The sequence below is a fragment of the Acomys russatus genome, chromosome 29 (assembly GCF_903995435.1).
Source record: "Acomys russatus chromosome 29, mAcoRus1.1, whole genome shotgun sequence".
Taxonomy (NCBI): Eukaryota; Metazoa; Chordata; class Mammalia; order Rodentia; family Muridae; genus Acomys; species Acomys russatus.
Window position 1 is genome coordinate 36,059,687 of NC_067165.1, and position 22,116 is coordinate 36,081,802.

The 22,116-nt window shown below is 52.4% G+C and overlaps 2 protein-coding genes across 3 annotated transcripts; both read right to left on the bottom strand.

Moving 5' to 3' along the window:
* Nucleotides 1-8,985: 8,985 nt before the first annotated feature.
* On the bottom strand, nt 8,986-14,050 carry Tmem82 (transmembrane protein 82). 2 transcript variants are annotated; one of them, XM_051171770.1, is made up of 6 exons: nt 13,868-14,050; nt 13,630-13,702; nt 13,300-13,474; nt 10,991-11,408; nt 9,486-9,676; nt 8,986-9,240 (listed from the first exon to the last, which is right to left on the bottom strand). In XM_051171770.1, exons 1-6 carry the CDS (start codon nt 13,953-13,955, stop codon nt 9,115-9,117), a joined length of 1,071 nt encoding a protein of 356 aa, XP_051027727.1. In that variant the 5' UTR covers nt 13,956-14,050; the 3' UTR covers nt 8,986-9,114. The 2 variants fall into 2 exon arrangements, 1 of the variants encoding a protein (XP_051027727.1); XR_007833455.1 differs by having other exon boundaries at nt 9,097-9,240; nt 9,486-9,752.
* Nucleotides 14,051-16,332: 2,282 nt separating this feature from the next.
* Slc25a34 (solute carrier family 25 member 34) lies at nt 16,333-20,244 on the bottom strand. The gene is made up of 5 exons (XM_051171781.1): nt 19,659-20,244; nt 18,185-18,250; nt 17,945-18,097; nt 17,049-17,183; nt 16,333-16,604 (listed from the first exon to the last, which is right to left on the bottom strand). The coding sequence occupies exons 1-5, from the start codon at nt 20,088-20,090 to the stop codon at nt 16,422-16,424; spliced, it is 969 nt and encodes a 322-aa protein (XP_051027738.1). The 5' UTR covers nt 20,091-20,244; the 3' UTR covers nt 16,333-16,421.
* Nucleotides 20,245-22,116: the final 1,872 nt, after the last annotated feature.

Below are 22,116 nucleotides of genomic sequence, written 5' to 3' on the forward strand. Positions count from 1 at the left end.
TGCTCCCAAACTGACAATGGGATTTCTTCTTTCCAACTCTCAACTCTTATAGCCTCTGCTGGAAAAGGAGGGCGCCACTGAGTCGTAGGCGGTGCCGGTCCCATGAGGGGGGTTCAGATGCTTTCAGCTGCAGAGACCCAGAACCCTAAGTCAAAATGGAACCGGCCTCGTCTCTCTGTACCTCCACTCTGTACCCCAGTCTACCACCCATCCACCCTGCTGCTCCATCCAGTGAGGCACAGAGGGGTTGACTGGGGCCCTAGCCAAGGTCAAAGGGATCAAATCTAGGGTCCAGGCTTCCTGATGGCCTTCACTCTACAATTGGGACAGTCTGAGGCAGTATCGGGGGTCGAGCTGCTACCACTCACCCGCTGTCCTGTATCCCTGGCCTCTGGTCCACCTCCTGCTGCTGCTCCCAGCTGGGGGATTGTCCTGGCGACAAGTCGCCTGCACCAGCCTGGGTATCAATGGCACTGATAGGTAGGTGCCAAACTTCCTGCAATGGGAACCCAGGAAGTGTGCTGGCGGAGAACACACGCCCTCTGTCTGCCAGCTCACAGGCTCTGTTCCCCTCCTCCTTGCCTGCCAGGCTCAGACCAGCTCTTTTCCCTCTTCAGAAGTCCCAGCAGGCAAGGGGGAGAGTCTTCTACTAGGACCATGATAGGTGCTCTACCACGGGCCCGAGGATTCCCACATCACTCTTGCCTAGTTTCTGGAACATTCTGCCCACACCACAAAAAGAAAAATAAAGGGAAAAAAATTTAAGAGAGAGCAAGAGGAGGAGGAGGGAAGAGAGGGGAGGGAGAGGAACTAAGAGAAGGGGGGAGACAGAGAATCAATCCAACCAGTTGCAGTTTGGGATGACCCTGGCAGCCTGTGACCCTAGACAAATTGCTTTTCTGGACCTGACGCTCCTCTTTTGCAACCCCTGCCTGTGGCATTCTTGTCAGCGCTGAGAAAGAAAACTGTAGATAAAAATGCCTGGGGTCGAGGACGGGGCTGTGGTGGGGCATGCCTTTAATCCCAGCACTCAGGGAGACAGAGGCAGGAGGATCCCTGCTGTGAGTTCGAGGCCAGAGAAACCCTGTTGGGGGAGGGGCGGGGGAGGAAGAACGCCTGGGATCTAGGAAGTTTGTGGACTGACTTTGGGACTTCTCGCAAGCCCGTGTGCATCTGCCTCACCAGGCAGGTAGGACCATCTTCCTGAGTCTTGACTGTGAAAACAAAGGCTGGGTGGGTGTTAATCCTCTACTTTGGGGGCCTAAACTGACTAAGGCCAAGCCTGCCCAAGCTTGCTATTTCGCACAGCCTGAGCCTGTGAGCAGGGCTCCAGACTGAGGGTGAGAAGTGGGGGATGGGTCAGTAGGGTCCTTGAGCCTCAAGCAGTCTGGGAGAGCCTCTCTGACCCCGGGTCTTGCCAGCCCGAGGCTTTCTGGCGACAGCAGGGGGACAATCCTGACCTCACTTTCTTGAAAGGATCCCTATGCCTAACCCAAGTCCTCAGCTGTTTTCTTGGGCTGAGTCTCTGTCCCTTCACTAAAGTCAGCCCCAGCCCGCTCTTCCGGAGAATTATCCCGCTCTCTGTGGGAGCCCGCTCCCATGCTAACCTGCTCAAGTCAGGCTCCACACAGGCGGAGAGGGGGGCTGCACGGGGCTCAAGCGCAGGGCGGGGGTTATGGAGTGGACAGAGAGGGCAGCCAGGTTATAGGCAGGAAGCATTGTGGGTAAGCATTCCTGGCCATCGGCCCAGAAACATGCCAGACGAAAAGACCCCAGCGCCACATCTCCGATGATTAAAAATGTGCTTTCCTTTCTCCAAATAAACATTCCTCTTTCGTAAGAAGTTCATGTTGTTTTCCCCAAAGGTGTGCGTGCGTGCGTGCATGTGTGGGTTCACGTCTGTGTGAGCATATATGTGGAAGGCAGAGATTAACCTGGGGTCTCATTCCTTAGGCACCATCCAACTCTTTTTTTTTTTTTTTTTTTTTTTGGTGAGACAGGGTTTCTCTGTGTAACCCTGGAACTTATTCTGTAGACCAGGCTGGTCTCAGACTCAGAGATCTGCCTGCCTCTTCCTCTTCCTCCTGAATGCTGGGATTAAAGATGTGGGCCATCACAACCCGGTTTACCTCATTTAAAAAAAAAATTTTTTTTAAATTTATTTTATGTAGATGACTGCTCTATTTGCATGTACACCAGAAAAGGGCACCAGATCATATTGTAGATGGTTGTGAGCCATCATGTGGTTGCTGGGAATTGAACTCAGGACTTCTGGAAGAGCAGTCAGTGCTCATAACTGCTGAGCTATTTCTCCAACCCCCCCTTTTTTTTTCTCTTTTTCTTTTTGTTTTTCAGACAGGGTTTCTCTGTGTAGTCCTGGCTGTCCTGAAACTCACTCTGTAGTCCAGCCTGGCCTTGAACTCATGGAGACCCGCCTGCCTCTGCCTCCCGAGTGCTGGGGTTAAAGGCTTGTGCCACCACTGCCTGGCTCTTTCTCTTTTTTCCTTTTTCTTTCTTTGGTTTTTTGAGATAGGGGTTTTCTATGTTATCTTGCCTATCCTGGACTCACTTTGTAGACCAGGCTGGCCTCGAACTCACAGTGATCCACCTGCCTCCCGAGTGCTGGGATTACAGGTGTATGCCACCACTCCTGGTTCTGTCTTTCTTTTTCTTTTAAAAGACAGAGTTTATTTGTTTCAGTCCTGGAACTCACTTTGTAGACCAGGCTGGCCTCGAACTCACAGCAATCCTCCTGCCTCTGCTTCCTGAGTGCTGGGATTAAAGGCGTGTGCTGCCACCTCCAGCTTATTTTTTAAGACATTTTTATTTTTGTCCATATGTATGGGTGTATCTGTGTGAGCGTTCCAGACGCATGAGGGTACCTGAGAGGTGGCCAACAGAAGGCATTGGATTCCTTGGAATTGGAGTTACCCACCATAGGTGGGAACTGACAAGCTGGAGCTCTTCATCACTGAGCTGTCTCTCCAGACCTCACCTCTGGCCTAGAGCTCACCAATTAGCAATCTTTCTGGAACTGAGAACACGACTGTACACAGCTGTGTTGACTCCAGCTCTCCTGTCCAATGTACTCAAGCACAGACTAACACTGCTGACGTCTGACAAACCCCCTATCTGCATGGCCTTCTGTGGCTCCCTATTGCTTTTGGGGACACCCCAATCCTTTTACTAGGTCTGTGTAACCCAGGCCCAGCTCACCAGCTCCTCAGACCCCTCTTTTTTTTTTTTTTTTTCTTTTGGTTCTTCAAAACAGGGTCTCTCTGTGTAGCCTTGGTTGTCCTGGACTCGCTTTGTAGACCAGGCTGGTCTCGAACTCACAGCGATCCACTTGCCTCTGCCTCCCAAGTGCTGGGATTAAAGGCGTGCACTACCACGCCTGGCTCAGACCCCTCTCTTTCCAGAACCTTCAGGCCAGGACTCCTGGTTCCAACCTACCCTTGGTCTGGGATCCCACCTTCTCAGGTGGAGCTGTTCTTCCAGATACTGCTGTTTCTTCTTCTTCTTCTTCTTCTTCTTCTTCTTCTTCTTCTTCTTCTTCTTCTTCTTCTTCTTCTTCTTCTTCCTTTTTGTTTTTTGTTTTTTGAGACAGGGTTTCTCTGTGTAGCTTTGACTGTTCTGGACTCGCTTTGTAGACCAGGCTGGCCTCGAACTCACAGAGATCCACCTGCCTCTGCCTCCCAAGTGCTGGGATTAAAGGCGTGCGCCACCACCACCCGGTTCCAGATGCTTCTAAACCAGTGTGTCTCCCTGTCCCCAAAACATGAAGGAGAGAGAGACCCTTTGAAGGGAGCTTTAGATTCCTTACATCCCTCTGCAAATTCTGACACTGTCTCCCACCAGGGGAGCAAGATCCTGACCTTTGGCTCGAGTGGCTTCTCTGTGGATGTCTTCCTGCAACTACATGGCGTATGCGGTCTCCATTCTCCCAGCTCCTTTTCATCACAGAGATTTGCCATGCCATCCTCAAGGCTGGAGCGTCTTTCTCTCGGCTTCTGCTCTGGCATGTGGTTCTCTGATCAAATATCCCCCTCCTCCAGCAAGGCACCTTGGAAGGCAGCTCTTAGCTGCTCCAAGGACTCAGGAGGACCCCCTAGGGTGCACCCTCCCAATGTAAGACCCTCATTTGAAATATGCGGGACCCTGTGACTTACGTATAACAGGATCTGACAAAGGTAGTGATGTCACTTTCAGTCTTGGGTTATCTGAAGGTGGAGGCTTCTAGCCTTGGAAGTCCTCCTCCCTCTCTCCCTCCCTCCCTCCCTCCCTCCTTCCTTTCTTCTTCCTTGACTCTATATACACAGTATTTTTGTCTGCATGTATGTCTGTGCACCAGAAGAGGGCACCGATGGTTGTGAGCCACCATGTGGTTGCTGGGAATTGAACTCAGGACCTCTGCAAGAACAGATAGTGCTCTTAACCTCTGAGCCATCTCTCCAGCCCCTCTTCCTTGACTCTGAAGGGAAGCGGCTGCTGTGTTACAGAGAAGTCCATGTAGCAGGAGTTTGATGGAGGCGTTCAGATTTAGGAATTCTCTAAATCCCAGCTGACCTCTTGACCGAAGGCCATGAGCTAGAGGACAGGGCTGAGCTGCACGTGATGCCTGGCTCACGGAGGATGTGAGTTGATAAATGTCTATAGTCTTAAGCAACTAAATTTTCTTTTGGGGGAATTTGTTATACAGCTGCAGCTGACAAATACATCCTCTCTGACCTCTTAAGCACCTCATTCATCAATCTCCATTCTCTAAGCCAGGTCCATTTTTCTCAGCAGCACTGTCACTTGATGCCACACTGGCTTGTCCCTCTCTCTGGAGGATGACCTCTCAGAAGTGAAAGCTGCCAGATTATCACAGCCTCCCCGCAGCCTGAGCAGGGTCTGACTCCATACAGGTACTTGGGGATAAACAGCTAGCTGGATGAATAGGTGGAGGGATGGAGAAGCTCAGAGAGACAACAGTGCACTCCCAGGAAGGGGCAGGAATGGTGACACACACCTTTCATTCAGCACTTGGGAGACAGAAACAGGCTGATCCCTGAGTTCAAGGCCAGCCTGGTCTATAGAGTGAGTTCCAGGATAGCCAGGGCTACACTGAGAAACCCTGTCTCAAAAAACAAATGGCTGGAAAGATGGCTCAGAGGTTAAGAGCACTGGCTGTTCTTCCAAAGGTTTTGAACTCAATTCCCAGAAACCATGCAGTGGCCCACAAACATCTATAATGAGATCTAGTGTCCTTTTCTGGTGTGAAGGCAGAACACTGTATACATACTAAATAAATAAATAAATAAATATTTTGGTTTTTCGAGACAGGGTTTCTCTGTGTAGCCTTGGCTGTCCTGGACTAGCTTTGTAGACCAGGATGGCCTCGAACTCACAGTGATTTGCCTGCCTCTGCCTCCCAAGTGCTGGGATTAAAGGTGTGTGCCACCAAGCCTGGCCCTGTTTTTGCTTTTGTTTTGTGTTTTTGGTTTTTTTGAGACAGGGTTTCTCTGTGTAGCCTTGGCTGTCCTGAACTCACTTTGTAGACCAGGCTGGACTTGAACTCAGATATCCACCTGCCTGTGCCTCTCCAGTGCTGGGGTTAAAGGTATGCAACACCACACCCAGCTCCTATTTTCGTGTTTTAAAGATTTATTTATTATAATGTATACAGTCCTCTGCCTACACATACACCTGCAGGCCAGAAGAGGGCATCAGATCACATTATAGATAGTTGTGAACCACCATTTGGTTGCTAGGAATTGAACTCAGGATCTCTGGAGGAGCAGTCAGTGCTCTTAATCTCTAAGCCATCTCTCCAGCCCCGGCTTTTTGGTTTGTTTTTGTTTTTGCTTCTCTGTTTTAGCCCTGGCTGTCCTGCACTTACTTTGTAGACCAGTCTCCTCAAACTCACAGAGATCCGCCTGCCTCTGCCTCCCCCAGGGCTGGTCTTACAGGTGTGCGCCACTACACATTGTTGCATGGTCAGTTTTTTTGTTTGTTTGTTTGTTTGTTTTTTTGTTTTTTGAGACAGCGTTTCTCTGTGTAGCCTTGGCCATCCTGGACTCACTTTGTAGACCAGGCTGGCCTTGAACTCACAGCGATCCGCCTGCCTCTGCTTCCCGAGTGCTGGGATTACAGGCGTGCGCCACCACACCCGGCCTGCATGGTCAGTTTTAATGTCAGTTTGTCACAAGTTAGAATCATGTGAGCAGGGGCCTAGCTGAAGAACTGTCCTGGTTACCTATGGATGCAGGAAGACTCATTCCAGTGTAGGTGGCACCCTCTGGTAGCAGCCCAGATGACAAGGAGGATCGTTTGCCTTTTGCTTGCTTGGACTTTCCTCTCAACATCAAGTCCATAAACCCTGTTGCAGCTGCTCCGCCTGCCTCGGATTAACGGCAAGTGCTTTGGCATACCATGCCAGGCTTTTTTATTTTTATTTTTTTCCCTTTAGAACACTTGTGTGGAAATCGATTCTTTCCTTCTACCATGTGTGTTTCAGGGATTAAATTCAGGCCATCGGGCTGGAGAAGTGGCTCAGAGGTTAAGAGCATTGTCTGTTCTTCCAGAGGTCCTGAGTTCAATTCCCAGCAACCACAAGTTGGCTCAATAACCATCTAGAATGAGATCAGTGCCCTCTTCCGGCAGGCAGGTACACATGTAGGCAGAACACTGTATACGTAATACATAAATAAATAGGTAAATTCAGGCCATCAGGCTTGGTGGCAAGTATTCTTACTGGATTGGCCATCTCACCTCCAACGCCTTTTTTCTTTTGGAGACAGGGTCTCATGCATGCCAGTCTGGCCTTGAACTTGCTCAACTCACTCAGTACTTAGGGAATGAATGGCCTTGAAGTTCTGATCCTCCTGCCTAGTCTCCCAAATGCTGGGACGACAGGTATGCAAACCTGTGCCTAGCTTAGACAGTGCTGGGAACCAAACCCAGGGCCTGCTGGGTAGTAGTAGGCAGTCTACCAACTGTGTCCCATCACCAGCCCTTTCTGTTTTGGGGGCCTCATACATTAGAGGCAAGTAGCATCCCACTAAGCTACACCTCCAAGCCTTGAGTGGCCAAAATTTTAAGACTCTTTGCCAGACACAAAATATTTTTTCAGAAAAATAATTTGATAAGAAAAGAAATCCCTGCCAGCCCACATGTCCCAGTTTTTGTTTGGACAACGGTCTCTGTGCCCATAAAGAGGAAAGGACAGCTGAGTCCACTTCTCCCCGACATGTTGCCAGTGGATTTCCAGCCAGGCTCTGGGCTGAGACTGGAATGCCTTCTAGAACAAACAGTGGGTTCTGTTGGAAGCCAGAAACAGTCTGGGTCTCTGGCGGATGCTGGCTCTTCGCCCACTAGATGAGTTGTTTCCTCTGATCAGGGCAAACCGATGGGTGGAAACCAGATCACACAGCAGGGGCCCCAGTGGTTTTTTTCCCCCCTCTGTGTAGCCTTGGCTGTCCTGGACTTGCCTTGTAGACCAGGCTGGCCTCGAACTCACAGCGATCCACTTGCCTCTGCCTCTGGAGTGCTGGAATTAAAGGCATGCGCCACCACGCCCGGCTCTGGGAAACATTCTTTACAGCACATTGGTTATTTCAATGTCCGCATCCAGACTGCAACCTGGTCTTGGGGCACAAAACCCAGCATCTGAATACACACTGCATGTGACCAACAGGGTTCTCTATGTAACTTTGCCTGTCTTGGAACCCTGTAGACCAGGCTGGCCTTGAACTCAGAGATCCTCCTGCCTCTGCCTCCCAAGTGCTGGGATTAAAGCATACCCCACAGCCGTGGTAGGTAGTAACTCTTTAGATGGCTCAGAGAGGGTCACACTAAGGTGGGTGGAGTGAGTACCCAGCCCTTTCTGCCCAGGATCTTAGCCCTGAACAGGCCTGAGATGGGAAGGACTCTCAGCAAGTCAGGGTCAGGGACTGGGGACCCAAGAGTAGATTTTGCCTGCAACGGTCAGGGTATCTTTTTTTTTTTTTTTTTTTTTAAACAGGGTCTTTCTGTGTTAGCCTTGACTATCCTGGACTCGCTCTAATTTGAGGCCAGCCTGAGGTGCATGAGACACTTGCAATTTTTTTTTTTCAAGACAGGGTTTCTCTGTGTAGCCTTGACTGTCCTAGACTTGCTTTGTAGACCAGGCTGGCCTCAAATTCACAGGGATCCACCTGCCTCTGCCTCCAGAGTGCTGAGATTAAAGGTGTGCACCACCACTACCAGGCTCCCTTTTCTGAATTATCTGTCTCTACTATTTTAAAGTTTTGTATATGTATCTGTGTCTGTGAACATGAATACAAGTGTCCAAGGAGCCCAGGGGCATCATAACTCCTACAGACAGTTGTGAGATGCCTCATATGGGACCTAGGCGTTACACTCAGGTCCTCACTAAAAGCACTACATGTGGCCAGGCACAGTACTCGGGAGGCAGAGGCAGGTGGAGCTCTGTGAATTCAAGTGAGTTCCATGAAAGCCAAGGCTAACACAGAGAAACCCTGTCTCCAGGGGTGAGGGAAGCACTCCATGTTCCTAATCTTGAGCAGTTTCTCTAGCTCCCGTCTTGATAAAACATATATTCCTGGTGCAATTCTTTGTCCTGGGATACAAGAATTTCAGTCTGTGTCCTTTGTCCCCAAGGAGACTCAGGGCATAGCCATGCTTGAGGCTCATATTCTAGAATCTTGCCCAAAAAAGCTGTGGCTTTCAGGAGGCCTCTTTTTCTTTCTATGTCGCTGTGATCCTCAACATAGGTTGAAAAAGTCATCTTTATTCTTTGTGGAGAGAGCAGGGTGGGGGAGGGGTGGCAAGAGGCCAGGGGACCATTCTGAGGTCACAGTTGTCCTCTGCCCTCCCCAGGCCAGGAAAGGCGGGTCTGATGAAACTGTCCATCTTCAAGAGAGAGGAATTTACTCAGGGGCCTTCATATCCCTACCTCCCTGGGTCCCCGGCCCTAGCCATCTCCTTTCTTCAGGGCCCCCATGGGCTGCCCCGAACTTTAGGTGGGGACCAGGTCTGCCCCTCAGTGTCCAGGCCACATCTTGTGGTCAAGGCCTTGCTGGTCAGCCTGCGTAGGCCTGAGACTGACTTCAAGTCCTCCGTGGGGGCAGGTCAGGAGACGACGGCACTTCTGGACGGGGCTGGCGTGGAAGGCCGGGTCTCACATGGACCTGTCAGTGTTGATACCTTTCCTGGTGTTACTGCTGCTGTTACTGTAGGCCTCTGGGATGGAAATCCCTGGGTGGGTGGGGTCAGAAGGGACACACCCCTCAGTCATCAGGCCCTCTTATCCCTCTGGGGCCCCAGGGTGCCAGCTTATATGGTCCCTGTCATCCACTTCCCCACTTGTAGTGACCTAAAAGGATGTGGTTCCCCGTCCTCCTGGGTCAATATAACTCTGATCAGAATTGGGCCTCTGGGGATGCTGCGAATCTTGGGGGGCAGGGTGGGAAGCGGGGCAGGGAGTACATAAAGGTGCTTACCTGTATCTGGCAGAGGTCGATTAGGGCGCGAGTACCTACCAGGCACCAGAGCTCACCCAGGAGGGAGACAAAGATACCTAGGAGGTCCACCCAGCGGCCCACCGTCATCAACAGGATGAAGAGGCCACCCATGCGCACCAGCACCGTCTGGACCTGGCTCTGTAGGCTGAAGTGGTGTTGCCGCTGCTCCTCTGCAGGACGTGGTTGTCACTATCTTGGCCAGCACCTTCTGGAGGTCAGCTGGGGCCAGCCTGGTCCACTTTTCAACTGCCTCCCCCAGGGATAGTATTATTTTCCCTGACTGCCTTCCTGCATCCCCCTCTGGGCACCCACAGGACTTAATACCCACCCTCTAGCCTCAAACACGCCCCCCCCCCAATTGAGACAGAGCCTTTTGCCTGCCAGCCTGTGGCAGAAATCTAACCCCTTTCTGCCTGTGGGTCTGATTCAACTGCAGCCCAGTCCACCTCTACCCAGCATGTGCCCTGCTCTCCTGTCCCAAGCCTGGTCCCAGCCACCTTCCCATGTCGCCGAAGCTCATTCACAGGGGCCCCTGACTTTTGCTCTTGACCAAGCTCTACCAACCAGCAAAAGTGTCCTAAACATGTCAATAAGATGACGTCACTCCTCTGTCATCCATTTTAGGATGCTCCAAGGACTTCCTATGGCTTTCAGAGTAGAATTCTAATCCAAGCCATCTCTTCTTACAAGGTCAGACTTGGTTTGGACTGAGGCCACTTCCTGTCCTCGCCAGATCTCTGACTCATGCCCCCTCTCCATCCCAGCTATTCTGGCTCCTTGTTTTGCATGCAGAGCCTGCCAAAGCTTACTCCCACCTCAGGGTCTTCACATTTGCTCTTCCTACTGTGTGGATCACCCTTCCCTGCCCCTTCCAACCAATTCCCAGGCTGCAAGCCAACAGGTTCTTTCTAGAGGCCAGATCTGACCAGCCACTCCCCCACCAGTCTCTCCTGCTTAGGACCCTGCCCAGCTAGCTTGGCTGGCCAGGCCTTTCTGAATTTGGCTAGCCTTGCCCCAATCCCTGTTTTTTTTGTTTTGTTTTTTTTTTTTTTTTGGTTTGGTTTTTCAAGACAGGGTCTCTCTGTGTAGCCCTGGCTGTCCTGGACTTGCTTTGTAGACCAGGCTGGCCTCGAACTCACAGCGATCCGCCTGCCTCTGCCTCCTGAGTGCTGGGATTACAGGCATGCGCCACCACACCCGGCTCCCAATCCCTGTTTTACCCTCGCCTTAACAACCCTGGATCACTCTCAGTGGGTTCTGCATGGTCGTGCCCTTACTCCCTCTGTGCTTTGGCCACTATTTCTCCTGCCCACAATCCCTTTCATCTCACCTAGTCCTTAAGACCAAGCCAGGTGCCAGCTCTTTATGGCTCCTATTGTCACTGCTCTGAACAGCCCACAGTACACCTGTAGTACAGTACAGGTCCTGTCCCTGGACTGGGTGGCTGGGATGGCAAGGGGGTGTGGCAAAGGAAGGATTCTCACCCTGCATGTAGATGACCAGCAGCGTGTAGCAGATAGTGAGGGGCGTCCAGAAGCGCACGGCCTCTGAGGTGTTCAGGAAATCCTGGTTGATGAGGGCCACAGCTGCCAGGTCACTCACAGCAAAGGCCACTGCCAGAGTGCGGCCCAGGAGCCTGGGCAGGCCATGCTGGCTGGCCAGCAGGCCCAAGCAGACCCCACAGTAGCGCTGGCTGCTGTGCAACTCATAGAGGCTGCAGATGTGTCGGCGGATGCGCCGGGCAACCAAGGCAAGCAGCGCGGCCAGCCCCAGGCTCAGCAGCAGGTTCAGGGAGCGATGTGGGGCGCCTTCCTGCAGGAAGCTCAGGCCACAGCTCAGGCCACAGCCCAGCGAGAATTGACACACCAGGAAGAGTTGGAGTCGCTCCTTGTCTCCCGAGACCTGCAGGGGAAGGAAGCCCAGGGGAGGCTGAGGCTGCACTGTGGGAGCCCGGCATCTGATGGGTGCTTTCTCTTGCTGGAGGGTGATGGTTCTGGGCCTTGACTTCACACCTTACTCCCTGATGACTGTTGACCACAGACAAGCCATCTGCTCCCCTGAGCCTCAATTTCTCCACTTGTGGAGATCCAACAAGGCCCTCAATCATTATAGCTGTCAGGACAAAATGGGCAGAGCCCTCAAGGGACTTAGCCAAGGCTGTGTGGAAAGCTCAGTAATACAGGGCTTTTTTTTTTTTTTTTTTTTTTTTGAGACAAGATCTCTTTTTGTTTTTGCTGTTGTTGTTTTTTTTCAAACAGGGTTTTGTAGAGGAATGTTAATTCAGAACATGGCTGCTCTGGCAGAGATCACATCCAAAGACCTTCTAGGCCTGTGTGGTCCAGCTGAAATACAAACATGCCTTTAATCCAGGAGACAGAGGCAAGCAGATCTGAGTTCAAGGCCAGCCTGGTATAGAGCAAGAATCAGGTAATGAAAAGCTTAGATCCAGGCCTGGTGTTATATGCCTTTAATCCCAGACAAAGGTAAAGTTAGTTTGTAGAAGGAAACACCCATGTTTGAAAGTGATGTCTAGGGCTGGAGAGATGGCTCAGAGGTTAAGAGCACCGTCTGCTCTTCCAAAGGTCCCGAGTTCAATTCCCAGCAACCACATGGTGGCTTGTGACCATCTTAATGAGATCCAGTGCCTTCTTGTGGTGGGCAGGCACACATGCGGGCAGAAGACTGTATAAATAATAAATAAATCTTAAAAAAAAAGAAAAAGAAAGTGATGTCTAATTGAGTGGCAGAAAAGGTGATGAATCAGAAGATTTGACAGAACATGATATGCCCAACTCTCAGGAGAAGAGAGAGGGAAAGGAAGCTACTTAAGAGGCAGTTTTTCAGAGAGAGAAGGCAGTTTTACCAGGACAGTAATAGAGAGATGGGTTTGCAGAGAGAGAGAGAGAGAAAGAGAGAGAGAGAGAGAGAGAGAGAGAGAAAACTCAGGTGAAGATGAAACAGGCCAGAAAATGAGAAGGAGCCAGAAGATGAGAGCAGATTGCTGTTAGTTTGAGGCCAAGCAGAGCAATTATGGGCCTATTAAGTCAGCTGGGAGAGGAGTTTGAGCTAGAACAGCTGAGTTGAGCCAGCCAGCCCAGAGCTCAGAAAGAACAAGTAAGGGTAAGCTTATTAAGCAGTATGTCTCAGAGGCTGAAAACATTCCAGGCCTAGGTTAGATTGTATGGAGGTTAGAAGCTTCCAGGCCTAGGCCAGGAGAAAGAGGTAGTAAGCTTCCAAAACAATGAAACAGGAGAATAAGCTACTTTTACAGAATTTCTCTGTGTAGCCTTGGCTGTCCTGGACTCTCTTTGTAGACCAGGCTGGCCTCGAACTCACAGAGATCCTCCCTGCCTCTGCTTCCCCAAGTGCTGGGACTGGAGGTGTGGGAGCCCCTCAAGGCAAGATCTCATGTGTTCCAGGCTGGCCTCAAAGCCAATAGTTAGTCAAGGATGGCCCTGAACTTCTTTTCATCCTTCTGCCCCCATCTCTTGAGTACTGGCATTCCAGGCAGAAGCCACCACATCTGGGTTTACACAGTGCCGGGTATCAAGTCCAGGGCTTTGTGCTTTCCAACCAGGCCACATTCCCAGCTCACAGGACAGACAGTTTATGCGTGTAGAGGAACACAGATCTGTCTTGTGCTGCCATGGAGATGCGACTTTGGCAACCAAAACTCCAAGTAACAAACTGCAATCTCTGGTCTCTGTCTGAAGGAGAAGGGGACACCACTAAGCCCTACTTGCCAATCCAGGGGATGAAAGTGGCAGAGAGTGGGTCCGCCCTGCAGTCTCACCTTGCCCAGGGACAGCACTGTGGACACAGCCCGGAGGGAGAACTCCAGCACCACCAGGGCGGCTACCCTCGTGCCCACCACGGTCAGGAACAGGGCCAGACCAGCCAGGTGCACCGTCTCCAGCGAAACCCACTGGGCTCGCAGCTGTTGCTTTTGGGGCTGCCGCTGGGGGTCACTGTAGGGGCAGAGCGGGTGCAGGCTGAGAATTAGGATCGCCGCGTCCGGTGCTGGGAGGGTGCCAGGGCCCCAACCCCCTCCAAGAAGAGACCAGACTCCGCGCAGGGACTAACCGCCTGGGCAGGGCTGGGTAGCACCGACGCGAGTACTCACTTGACACAGGCCACAAAGAAATAAACTTTCAGAAGACTGTTGAGAACAGAGACTCCAAGGGCCCCGATCAGGCCTGGGCCGGGCAAAGGAGAGGGGTGCAGGGGCGTTAGGATCGTCCGGGAGGTGGCAGGGGACAGGCAGATAGATGCGGAGGCTCCCACGTGCATGGTGGGACCCACCCTTTACTCCGCCCACCCGAGCGAAGGGCGGGCCCAAGGTGCATGCGGAAGGTGCTCACCTTGCAGGAGGCTGTCGAAGAGACTAGATCCCCATTCAAAGGAAGGGAGGCTGGGGAGCCAGGAGGAGAAGGAGGGTAGGGAGAACATGGCAGCCTCCGGGGATCCAGACCCACCTTCGGGCCGGGTCTGCGCTGGGACAGACCCAATGACATCACCGGTCAAAGGTGTCTCTGAAGGCTAGGGGGTGGTGCTAGGAAGGGGGTGGGGGAGGTCAAAGGCCTGGGGGGGGGGCAGGAGAGCCAGAGGCTGGGCTTCTGGGATCAGGGACGCTGTCAACCTGTAGCTGCTGGTGGCTTCCCAGTAAAGCCTCAAGGGCAAAGCAAACTGGTGTTGGTCTGTCCCCTCTAGACTTCAAGCCCACCATGCCTTCCGGAAGTCCCTCCTCTGCCGGCTCACCGGGCCTTCCCAGACTCAGGTGTGGCGCGCACGCCACCTGAAGTGTGAGTCCCAAAGCAGAGGTTCTCCCCACAGCGCTAGAAGGTCTTTCTGGGCTCTGTCTCTGTAGTTTTCTGAAAATTACTGCAGCTCTACAGGCCGCGGGGAACGAATGGTTTGGAATTCCCTTAAAATTCAGATTGGGTAAACCGGGGCGTGGTGGCGCACGCCTTTAATCCCAGGACTCGGAAGGCAGAGGCAGGTGGATCGCTGTGAGTTCGGGGCCAGCATGGTCTATAAAGCGAGTCCAGAACAGCCAGGGCTACACAGAGAAACCCTGTCTCAAAAAACCAAAAGGAAGAAAAAAAAATTCAGGTTGGGTGAAGCCTGCCTCCGGGTCATACTGTTCCTCCTGGGTCCACTAGGCGGCAGGACTCACCTGCGCGGGTGGTTCCTGCTTTCTGGATCCTTCCTAGAAAATGCTTCAGAGCTGAGGATTTGGCCGGAGCAGGGAAGCAGAGGGGAGTCGCAAGAGTACACAAAATAGAAAACTTTATTGGAGTGTTCATCTGGAGCAGTTTTCCCGCACTTGGGGTGTGGTCGGGGAGGGTGGCTGGAGCTGTCTGGCCAAGAATTTGTCCACTTTTATAGTATAAAGGCGACTGGGTGCCTTACAGACCTGTGGTGGAGTGTGGCTGCAGTCTGAAGAGAGGGTCCAGAGTCTGTCTTTGGCCCTATGACCCACATGGGCAGGCACCCTCTTCCCTAGGCCTGTATCTCTCTTGTCTGAGCTCCATCTGGAGGTACACAAATGTGGAAGCCTGAACTCTGATTCTCCCGACTGATGTCCTAACTCGGTTCCTCAGGAGGTGACTGTGTGTGGAGACTGTGGTAGCTCCCTCTGTAATATGCGGTCCCCATGTGAGCTCTATCCAACATAACTGGGTTCCCTGTCTGTCTTTGTTCCTCTTCCTCTCCCTCCCTCCCTCTCCTCCCTCCCTCCCTCTCCTCTCTCCCTCTCCTCTCTGGCTCTCATTGAGTCCAGGCTGGCCACAAACTCACTATGTAGCCGAGAATGACCTTGAACTTCTGACCCTCCTGGCTCAACCTCCCCCATGCTGAGGTTACAGGTGTGTGCCACCATTGTCCAGTTTATTCAATGCTGGGGCTGGGACCTGGAGCCTCGTGAGGGCAGGGCAGGCAGTCAGCTGACTGGTCCTATGTCCCCATCCTGAGGCTCAACTTGGATGTATAGGGAAGACAGAAGACTTGCTCATCTTCAAGTCAAGGAGAGAGGCCTTCAGAGAAGTCAGCCCTGGGCTGAGGATGTAGGGCACCAGCAGATCACATGACTGGCATGCCCAGGTCCTGGTTCTGCCATGGCACCACAGATAACAGAAATAAAAGGAGGGGGGGGGGAGAGAAGCTAACACTGCCAATACCTCCTTGGGTTTCCAGGCGTCAGAAGAGAAGAAAACAGGTATTCAAGCTGTCAAGGCTTTAGAACTCTGTTCAATAACTGGCCTTAGGGCTGGAGAGATGGCTCAGTGGTCAAGAAGACTGACTGCTCTGTCAGAGGACCCGGGTTCAATTCCCAGCACCCACATGGCAGCTCACAACTGTCTGTTAATTCCAGGATCTGACACATTCCACACAGACATACATGCAGGCAAATAAAATAATAAAATAAAAAAACAACTGGCCTTGGCCAACTAGACTGGGGACACTAAAGTCTCCCTTGTGGCACAACCAAGGGTCTCCTCACCTGCAGCGTCCCCTGGGGGAGGGGCATACACAATCCAACAGTCCTGACCTAGCAGTGCTCTTGTGGGGATCACTGGACAGGGGTGGGGTGGGAGGTGAAGGTGAGGGTGGGGAGTGGTCAGCGCTGAATTCCAGTCCTGGTTCTGTCACCACATGGTGATCTTTACATGCAGGTATGACTGTGGCAGTGAGCTAGTGCACAGTAACCCAGGGGGAGTAAGAAGCAAAGGGATGGCAACTTGGGGTGCACTGGTCCTAGGGCTCAGTTAATCACAGTGGTCCACAGTCCCCTGCTCCCTCCTCCCTGACCTGTGGCAGAACCTGCCTCAAGCTAGCTCTGGGCAGCCAGTCCTTTTGAAGCAGCCATCACCTCCACCAAGTGCCAGGTTGGTGGTGGGATGAAGCATGCATGGTCTAGGTTCCCTGGTGTGGGGTTCTTGCGGCCAGTTTCCGCAGCTCGTCCCAGAAGAACATGCTAAGGATGGTGTGGGGGCCCAAGCGCAGATAGGCAGGGCCTAGGCCCTTGTACAGTGCCAGGGGTCCCTCCTGTTGGCAGGTCTTCAGCAGGCAATCAGCAAGGCCCTTGTACAGCTGGCCCTGGGGATACACATGGGGTAAGGGTTGAGACTCCCAAATGACACTGCCACGTGTGTCTACTGGTATGTCAGAGAAAGTGCCTGTCCCCACCTGGGACAATTATGGACTGTGATAATAAAAAGTAGCCTCTCCCTTCAGGCAGATAGCCTCCCTCAGGGGTGCAGCTTGGATATATCAGCACACAGGCACCTCTGTCCTGACACTTCCTCTTAGCATTACCACAGGAAGGCCATGATTCCAATCCTGCCTTTTCCACTAATCATGTGGGCAACCTCAACCAGGTCACTTGATCTCTCTGAGCCGATTTTCCCATCAGGAGACAGAATAAAATCCAGTCAAGGGGCTATTAGTGTGTTGTGAATATGGTACATGTCCCCTAGTGGCTGTGCGTGCATGTGTGTGTCCGGTGTCCCCACATCTTCCATTCCCCTATGGCCTGCTTACCCTGCCAGCTCTGTCCACTGGCTGATTGTAGAGTCGAGTGCTGACCACGTCCAAGGGAGTCATGACTGCAGCCACAGCCACACTGCTGATCATACCTCCAGCGAGGGCAACCAGCCAGCTCTCTTCCAAAAACCACTGTGGGCAGGGGATGGTGCAGGCTGTTGACTCTGCCCGCTGCCCTTACCGGTAGTGTGCTCTCCCTGCCCCAAGCCCACAAGGGCTGGAAGGGTTGGGGTAGGTGAGCAAATCAGACCTCTTCAGCCATTTCCAACCCCTCAGTGCCAACCCTGCATTCCTCTGTGATTTCAGCGTTTACTGGTCGCCCCCAAACTCCTGTCGGACACAAGGGCTAGGTTACAACTACAATGGCAGAGGCAACAATTTTATTTTTTTTCCTCCTTCCATCCTACCCTTCCTTGAACTCTCTCTTTTTGCTGAGACAAGTCAGGCTGTTCTCAAATTTGTCATCTTTCTGCCTCTGCCTTCTAAGTACTGAGATTACAGGTGAGAATCCATGTCCTTAGCTGCAACCCCCCTCTCTCCTTCCTCCTGCCCCTCCTCTCTTCTCTTCTCCTCCTGCCCCCTCTCTGTGTAGCTCTGGCTGTCCTAGACTCTCTTTGTAGACCAGGCTGTCCTCGAACTCACAGAGATCTGCTTGCCTCTGCCTCCCAAGTGCTGGGATTAAAGGCCTGTGCCACCATGCCCTGCTGACTTTGCACACTGTAGCCGAGGACTTCCTTAAGTTTCTTGATCTTCCTGCCTCAGCATCCTAAATGTTAGGAATGTAAGTGTGTCCCACCATGTTCAGCATGACTAGGTTTTGTTTTGGACCCCATCTGTCACTACCCTTGTGTAAAAGAGGCGGGGAACCCTCTCCTGTGTTCCCAGCTCCTTACCTGTTGCTCCTGTACCCAAGCCTTGGCAGAGGTGAAGGTAGCCAGCTGGGTAGCTGAGCCCACTGTGACTCGGGGCACAGCCCCACCCACACCCCGCCACAGCCCCAGGAATCCTTGTTGGCGCCAAATGGTCTCCAAGGCACCCAGGACAGTCTGCAGGAAGGAGAGGAAATGGGTCAAGAGACAGACACACCCTTGCACAGTCTGGGATCCCTCCCCATTCTGGGAATAATACCTTACCTGATGCTGGTGTTGATGCCCCACGGCCACAGCGGCCACTGTCTGGGCTTGCAGCTGTGTCTTGACCTAGGAGTGCAGAGAGATGGGGACTCTGGGATAGAGTCTGGGAGCTGAGCTGAGTGCATCTGAGCTCTTCTTCTACTGCACGGTATCCCTGACCCCACATCTGAAGCTTGGAGCAGTCTCAATTGGCCAGCATTTTTTCTATTTATTTATTATTTATTTGGTTTTTCTTTTTTCTTTTTTTGGTTTTTCAAGACAGGGTTTCTCTGTGTAGCCTTGGCTGTCCTGGTCTCACTTTGTAGACCAGGCTGGCCTCGAACTCACAGTGATCCGTCTGCCTCTGCCTCCCGAGTGCTGGGATTAAAGGTGTGTGCCACTACCGCCCAGCTTTATTTGGTTTTTCGAGACAAGGTCTCTCTGAGTTAGCCTTGGCTGTCCTGGACTCACTTTGTAGACCAGGCTGGCCTCGATCTCACGTGATCCGCCTGCCTCTGCCTCCCGAGTGCTGGGATTACAGGCGTGCGCCACCACGCCCAGCTTCAGCATTTTATTTTTTATTTTTAAATTTGGAAGTGTCAAAAAATAAAAATTGGGGCTGGGCAGTGGTGGCGCACACCTTTAATCTCAGCACTCTGGAGGCAGAGGCAGGTGAATTCCTGTGAATTTGAGGCCAGCCTGGTCTACAAAGCAAGTCTAGGATAGTCAAGGCTACACAGAGAAACCCTGTCTCGGAAAAAAAATTGCACCCCAGACTGGCCTCAAATTAGATTTTCTTTTTGAGACAGGGTTTCTCTGTCCTAAACTTGCTTTGTAGACCAGGCTGGCCTCGAACTCACAGAGATCTGCCTGCCTCTGCCTCCCAAGTGCTGGGATTAAAGGTGTGCATGACCACGCCAGGCTAGTTTTGCCATCATGATGTTAATTCTGATTTTCCTGTCTCCCCCTCTCAAATGCTGGGGTTATGGGCAGGCAGGTAGTGCCACATCTGGTTTATGTTGTGCATGGGAACAGACCCAGGCCTTAGTACTCGCTAGGCAAGCACAGTACCAACTAAACCGTATCCTGAGGCCTGGGTTTGTATCTGGGTGGATCAGATTTCTTAAGGAGCTCTTTGGGCTTCTGCCCTGCCACTCTCGGGGACAGAGTAAAATGACATTCAGTGCCCAGGCCAGGACACAGCAGCCTTGCTTTGCAGCAGCTTTTACTCCGACTATATGCCAGCCTCTCTAGGAGTAAGTATGGGCAAGCGGGGACTGGAGTCCACCTACTTCGTAACCTGTTCCTTCTGCCAGCTAAGACCAAGTGGGCATGGCCCCCAAAGGAGCAAGGGTCAGGGCGAGGGCAGATTCCAGGGCTGAGCCAGATATTCCCATTGGAAGTCCCCCTCCCAAAGCACCCCGCCCAACCCAGGGCCACAGAGTCCACTGGTCACATGGGTCACAGAGTTGTAAAGGAAGGAGAAGACACTTACCAGGTAAGCAGGACTCCCCACAAAGGCTCCCAATGCCCCAGCCATAGCACCCGCGACCACAGTGCCACCTGGGTGCTGGGTGAGGCCAGCCTGGCATGCTAGGCTATAACAGTAGAAACGGACCCCATTCATGAGGCCCTGGTAGAGAAGGCCGGCGGCCAGCCCCTTTTGCAGGCCGCACAGCCCATCTGCCCGTGCAACGGCTGCTATGGAAGACACAAAGCCCTGGTAGGGCCGTGGGTAGGTGCCTGGGGCCTGCAGTTCTCCTTGCAATTGTAGGCGCGTCTTCACCACTTCCAGGGGATTGGTGAACACACAGGCCAGGCAGCAGGCTGAGGCACCCAGCACCAGGTCCACAGCCGGGGACACCGTCTCCCCTTCATCCATGGCAGGAGCCATCTGTGCCTGGGTCAGGGTCACGGCACAGGCCATAGGTGGCAGGTCTAGGCTATCTGCACCCCTGTGTGGCCACAGGGCTGGGGATCAAAGGGGGAGTCAGTGCCATATCTACAGGACAGAGATCCTGCCACTGCCTGGAGGCCCCGGGTCTGCCCTGGAACTCCACCTGCTGTTCTGCAATCAGGGCTGTGGGACTCTGGGCACGCCTCCTCTAGCTCGGACCAATCCCTGCTGCAGCTGGCCAGGGCGGGCCTGGACCCTGGGATCTGGAGGAAAGGGCACTTGGGACTGGGAGGAGAGTGGGGCCTGAAGAAAGAGCCAAACTAAAGTAGGAGAGGGCGGTCCTCCTTGTCCTCAGACTTCCTGTCCCATCTCTAGTCCAGCCCTGGGCATGTGGTGACTTGACCCTAGGCGTGAGCTACCCAGGGTATATCTGCCACGGCCTGTGTGACTTCCTCTTTCCTGGCCTCAGACTTCTAATCTGTGTCCCTCCATCATAGCTCCATTTTCTTTCTTTTAAAGTGTTTATTCTCCAGATGAGACTTCATAGGGTGAGGTCAGATGTAAGGGGAGGAGGGCTCCCCTTTCTGAGGCCTAGGGGAAGGAGGGAAGGTGTCTAAAAAGCAAGTTCCAGGCCAGCCAGGGCTGTTACACAGAGAAACCCTGTCTTGAGACAAGGTCTATGTAACTAACCCTGGCTGGCCTGAGGCAGGGTGGCCAGAAACTCAGAGATCCACTTGTCTCTGCCTCTCAGTGCTGGCATCAAAGGCATGTGCCACCACAACCCAGCTTTATAGTGTCATTTCAACAAGAGTGAATGTAAGAAAGGATCCCAGGGCCATGCAGAGCTATGAGTGAAAGTGTTTAGTTTCACATGGGACGGTGTCTCATTCCCAAGAACTCGCTGTGCTGCCCAGGCCTCCTCCAAACTCAGGGCGTCTCCACCTGCCTCTGCCCCCCAAGCGCTGGCAGTACGAGGATGCACATCTGTCTACTTCACCCTTTTATGTACACGGGTGTTCTGTCTGCATGTATGTGTGTGCCTGGTAGCCATGGAGGCCGGAGAGGGTGTTGTAGCCTCTGGAACTGGAGTCACACATGATTGTGAGTGACTATGTGGGTGGATGCTAGGAATTGAACCCAGGTCCTTTGGACGAGCAGCCAGTCCAGTGTTCCAACCACTGAACAATTTCTCCAACACCATTATTATTATTATTTTCAAGACAGGGTTTCTCTGTGTAGCCTTGGCTATCCTGTATCTAAGTAGACCAGGCTGGCCTGGAACTCATAGAAATCCATCTGCCTCTGCCTTCAGAGTGCTGGGGTCAAAGGCACGCAATACCACACCATAAATGTCAAGACCTTTTTTTTTTTTAAAGACAGGGTCTCACTATGTAGCTTAGGTTTCCCTCTATGTGTGCTTGTTATGTGTGTGAGGGGATACACACATGACACAGATGTGTATGGAGGTCAGAGGACAACTTTGGGGATCATTATTAAATAAAAAAGGGTTACTTGAATACAAATCCTGCTCCACCATCAGTTAATATGAAAACCAAGAGACTAATGGTGCACACAGCATGGACACGATGCACAACTAATTACATAAGCCACACCCATGCAGGCTGCAATCACCACTCAAGCCAGTGCACATGTTTAAAACTTCACAACTGCTTGTTGCTAGAAATTTCCATCTCCCGTTTTCACATTGCTTCAGGGAGCCAGACTTGGGAGAACGGTGCTGCTACTGAGGGGGAGGCCAAGCCCATGGAGTCTCACTCCAGAAGGGCCTTTGGGAGACTGATGTGTGAAAGCCCGTAAAAGGTGGCCCACACCTCTCCTGCTCACCCCAAACTGCGGAGTCCTTGGAATGGGCCACCGTGAAGAGTAATCTTTGTAGTTCTAGGCATTTTCCTTTTCAACCAGGTCACCAGGCTCCCACTTGTGGCAGCCATGCAGGAAAGCAAGGCTGGTGCTGAGTGTGTGTGTGTGTGTGTGTGTGTGTGTGTGTGTGTGTGTGTGTGTGTGTGTGTGTGTGGCACGGAGTGGATGATAGAGG